The 5,000-nt window shown below is 40.9% G+C and overlaps 2 protein-coding genes across 6 annotated transcripts in view; one reads left to right on the top strand and one right to left on the bottom strand.

The window, feature by feature from the left end:
- The window catches only part of stx18 (syntaxin 18), a 293,868-nt gene that overhangs the window by 269,563 nt on the left and 19,305 nt on the right, over nt 1-5,000 (bottom strand). For all 5 annotated transcript variants that reach the window (XM_059515359.1, XM_059515357.1, XM_059515354.1 and 2 more), the window contains one exon: nt 1,355-1,419. In XM_059515359.1, the coding sequence (XP_059371342.1) occupies nt 1,355-1,419 (65 nt within the window). The remainder of the gene's footprint in view (nt 1-1,354; nt 1,420-5,000) is intronic.
- The window catches only part of LOC132109343 (WD repeat-containing protein 1-like), a 138,037-nt gene that overhangs the window by 115,662 nt on the left and 17,375 nt on the right, over nt 1-5,000 (top strand). The window lies entirely within an intron of this gene.

Genomic DNA, 5,000 nt, shown 5'->3' with positions numbered 1-5,000 from the left:
CTTCCTGTATGTTTGATGCCGCATGCATGGAACTGATGCTTGCCTACAAAACAACCACTGGCACTGCACCAATATACCTAAACTCACTAGTTTAGACTTGTGCACCCTCTAGAAGCTTGAGTTTTGCAAGTGAACAACACCTCATGACCTGCCTATCTCAATTCAAACAGCGGAGTCTTTCATGAGACAAACTACAGGAGTGAGGTGAGCCACCTGGTCGGGTGATGCAGTGACAACAATCTCTCTCTGAACATGGAGAAAATGAAGGAGATTGTTGTTTAATTCAGGAGAGCACACACTCAGCACGTTCCTCTGACCATCAACGGTGTGACTGTGGAGAGAGTGAGCATCACCAAGTTCCTGGGTGTGCACATCACAGAGGATCTCTCCTGGACTGAAAACACAGCAGCACTGGCCAAGAAATCACAACAGCGTCTCTACTTCCTCTGCAAACTGAGGAGAGCCAGAGCCCCGGCCCCCATCATGTACACCTTCTACAGAGGCACTATCGAGAGCATCCTGACGAGCTGCATCACTGTGTGGTATGGCACCTGCAATGCGTCCTGCCGAAAGTCCCTGCAACGCATAGTGAGAGCAGCTGAGAAGATCATTGGTGTCTCTCTCCCCTCCCTGCAGGATATTTATGGAACCCGTCTCACCCATAAAGCCCTCTGCATCACAGGTGATCCCACTCACCCATCACACAGCTTCTTCAGTCTGCTACCATCAGGGAGGAGACTGCGGAGTCTCCAGGCCAGGACCAGCAGACTGAAGGACAGCTTCATCCACCAGGCTGTCAGGAAGCTGAACTCCTTCCCGAACTTGCCACCCTTCCCCTCTTTTTCCCCATGCACCACTGAACTCTTCTATAGTTCATCTCATTTGTAAGTCACTTCGGATAAAAGCGCCTGCTAAATGACTAAATATGTAAATGTAAATGTGTAGTGTGTGTGTGTGTGTATGAGTATTTGAGTGTCAGTGACTGTGTGTGTCATGGCCACACTGGAGTGCACACTTGCATGATTCTCCAGCAGCAACACCCGTTGTAACTGCCAGCGTTAATGCAGGGAAGTGTATTTTGACATGGCTGACCTTTGGCTGCTACTTTTGACAATGTGCCTTATAAGAACAGTAAACATTGCATTTAAAGATGCACTATTATAAATGGAAGAACATGTACAAGTATGTGAGCCATGAATTGTAGATCTGTCACCTTGCAAAGACCCTTCCCAGAGTATTTGGATCTTGTTTTCTTTGTAATGTCTTTCAGATCCAAATACAAGCAAAAATGTGTGCAGTGTTTGTGGTGTGTAGTATGAATGCATGTGTGTGGGGTGTATAGTGTGTGTCTCACCGTTGTTCTCCTCTCCATCTCTCTGCTGTTTGTCGTGACTGATCTGCTCCGGTTCTAATCTGGATCTGGAAACACATTCAGTGTGAACGCCAGTGTGTCTTCTCATGATTGATAATAATCCATTCACCCCAGCAAGTTTTAAAGATTGTTTTTGTGATTAATTTTCCCATTAAAATCTCTAAAGCCACCAGACTTTATTATGGAATTTACTATTGAGTTAGTTCTGGCTGCAGATAAAGTTTTAATAGTTGGTGATTTTAATATCCATGTTGATAATGAAAACGATGCATTGGGATCAGCATTTATAGACATTCTGAGCTCTATTGGTGTTAGACAACACGTTTCAGGACCTACTCATTGTCGAAATCATACTCTAGATTTAATACTGTCACATGGAATTGATGTTGATGGTGTTGAAATTATTCAGCCAAGTGATGATATCTCAGATCATTATTTAGTTCTGTGCAAACTTCATATAGCCAAAATTGTAAATCCTACTTCTTGTTACAAGTATGGAAGAACCATCACTTCTAACACAAAAGACTGCTTTTTAAGTTATCTTCCTGATGTATCCAAATTCCTTAGCATATCCAAAACCTCAGAACAACTTGATGATGTAACAGAAACTATGGACTCTCTCTTTTCTAGCACTTTAAATAAAGTTGCTCCTTTACACTTAAGGAAGGTTAAGGAAAACAGTTTGACACCATGGTATAATGAGCATACTCGCACCCTAAAGAGAGCACCCGAAAAATGGAGCGCAGCTGGAGGAAAACAAAACTAGAGGTATTTCGTATTGCTTGGCGGGAAAGTAACATATCCTACAGAAAAGCATTAAAAACTGCTAGATCCGATTACTTTTCTTCTCTTTTAGAAGAAAACAAACATAACCCCAGGTATTTATTCAATACAGTGGCTAAATTAACGAAAAATAAAGCCTCAACAAGTGTTGACATTTCCCAACACCACAGCAGTAATGACTTTATGAACTACTTTACTTCTAAAATCGATACTATTAGAGATAAAATTGCAACCATTCAGCCGTCAGCTACAGTATCACATCAGACAGTGCACTATAGACCCCCTGAGGAACAGTTCCACTCATTCTCTACTATAGGAGAGGAAGAATTGTATAAACTTGTTAAATCATCTAAACCAACAACATGTATGTTAGACCCTATACCATCTAAGCTCCTGAAAGAGGTGCTTCCAGAAGTCATAGATCCTCTTCTGACTATTATTAATTCCTCATTGTCATTAGGATATGTCCCCAAAACCTTCAAACTGGCTGTTATTAAGCCTCTCATCAAAAAACCACAACTTGACCCCAAAGAACTAGTTAATTATTGACCAATCTCGAATCTCCCTTTTCTGTCCAAGATACTAGAAAAGGTGGTATCCTCACAATTATATTCCTTCTTAAAGAAAAATGGTATATGTGAGGATTTCCAGTCAGGATTTAGACCGTATCATAGTACTGAGACTGCTCTCCTTAGAGTTACAAATGATCTGCTCTTATCATCTGATCGTGGGTGTATCTCTCTATTAGTTTTATTTGATCTTATGGCTGCATTTAACACTATTGACCACAACATTTTTAAACAATTTTGAATAGACAAGAAAACTTGTTGGCATTAGTGGAAGTGCATTGTCATGGTTCAAATTCGTAGCAGTGAATGAAGAGGTATCATATCGATCACAAGTGCAGTATGGAGTACATTTACATTTACAAAAAGAGCAATGATATATAAGTGCTATAACAAGTCTCAGTTAGATTAACACAGTACACGTAGCATGGGATTTTAAATAATATAATAAATAAAAAGAAAAACACATAGAATAAAAAAAGAATAGAGCAAGCTAGTGTTAGAGATCTTACACATACACAACCACACACATACAATTGCATAATAAATTAAAAGAAAATAGAATACAAAAAGATTAGAAAGGTAGTTAGATTTTTTTAAGAATAGAATTAGAATAGTGAGTGTTAAAGTAAGAGGGTCAAATAAAGATGGAAGAGATGGGTTTCAGCTGTCCGGATTGAGTTGTGCAGGTCATTCCACCAGGAGGGAACATTTAATTTAAAAGTCCGTAAAAGTGACTTTGTGCTTCTTTGGGATGGCACAATCAAGCGATGTTCACTTGCAGAACGCAAGCTTCTAGAGGCACATAAGTCTGAAGTAACAAATTTAGGTAAATGGGTGCAGAGCCAGTGGTAGTTTTGTAGGCAAACATCAATGCCTTGAATTTTATGCGAGCAGCTATTGGTAGCCAGTGCACATTGATAAACAGAGGTGTGACGTGTATTCTTTTTGGCTCATTAAAAATTAATCTTGCTGCCGCGTTCTGGATTAATTGTAAAGGTTTGATAGAATTGGCTGGAAGACTTCAATGAATTCAATGGTTGATGTGCCTAACTTGATGGTGAAATTGTGATGAAACGATGGGTTTGCTGGAATCACAAGCAGTTCTGTCTTGGCAAGGTTGAGGAAGGTTGAGGAAGAAATGTCTGTTAGACAAGCTGAGATGCGAATAGCTACCGTCGGATCATCAGGATGGAATGAGAGGTAGAGTTGAGTGTCATCAGCATAGCAGTGGTATGAAAAGCCATGTTTCTGAATGACAGAACCCAATGATGCCATGTAGACAGAGAAGAGAAGTGGTCCAAGAACTGAGCCCTGAGGCACCCCAGTAGTTAGATGTTGTGACTTGGACACCTCACCTCTCCAAGATACTTTGAAGGACCTATCTGATAGGTAAGACTCAAACCACTGAAGTGTGGTTCCTGAGATGCCTTTTGCCAGTAGGGTTGATAGGAGGATCTGGTGTTACCATGTCAAAAGCAGCGGACAGATCAAGCAGGATAAGTACTGAAGATTTGGATTCTGCTCTTGCCAGTCTTAGAGCTTCAACAACTGAGAGCAAGGCCGTCTCAGTTGAATGTCCACTTCTGAAGCCAGATTGGTTGCTGTCAAGGAGGTTGTTGTGTGTGAGAAATGTAGAGACTTGGTTGAACACAGCTCGTTCAAGTGATTTTGCAATGAAAGGAAGAAGGGAAACTGGTCTGTAGTTCTCTAAAAGAGATGGGTTGAGGTTGGGTTTCTTAAGTAGTGAAGTTATACGAGCCTGTCTAAATGATGAGGGAAAAACACCAGTGTGGAGGGATGTGTTGATGATGTGAGTGAGTGCAGGTACAACTGCAGGAGAAATGGTTTGAAGGAGATGAGATGGAATAGGATCAAGCGGGCAAGTAGTAGGGTGATTAGAAAGGATGAGTTTTGAGACTTCTGCCTCAGAGAGTGAAGAGAATGATGTAAATGAGTGTAAGTTTGCTGGTGATATGAGCTTGACTGATTGTGGTGTGGAAAATTGTGCACTAATGTGTTTAATTTTATTAATGAAAAATGTTGCAAAGTCGCCAGCTATTAGAGATGAAGCAGGAGGGGGAGGAGGAGGACAAAGAAGTGAGGAAAATGTTTTAAAAAGCATGCAAGAGTTAGACGAATTGTTAATTTTGTTATGGTAGTATGTCATTTTAGCAGTGGAGACATTAAGCTTAGAACGGTGTTCGCGTAGAACATCAGATAACTAAGGGGCAGAAGGGGTGTTACGGGCTGGCCTGGAAGATAAGGGGCAAACAGTG

This window comes from Carassius carassius, chromosome 29, assembly GCF_963082965.1.
Source record: "Carassius carassius chromosome 29, fCarCar2.1, whole genome shotgun sequence".
In the NCBI taxonomy this organism is placed as follows: domain Eukaryota; kingdom Metazoa; phylum Chordata; class Actinopteri; order Cypriniformes; family Cyprinidae; genus Carassius; species Carassius carassius.
The sequence above is the reverse complement of the archived record's forward strand: the minus strand, read 5'-3'. Positions and strand labels throughout refer to the sequence as shown.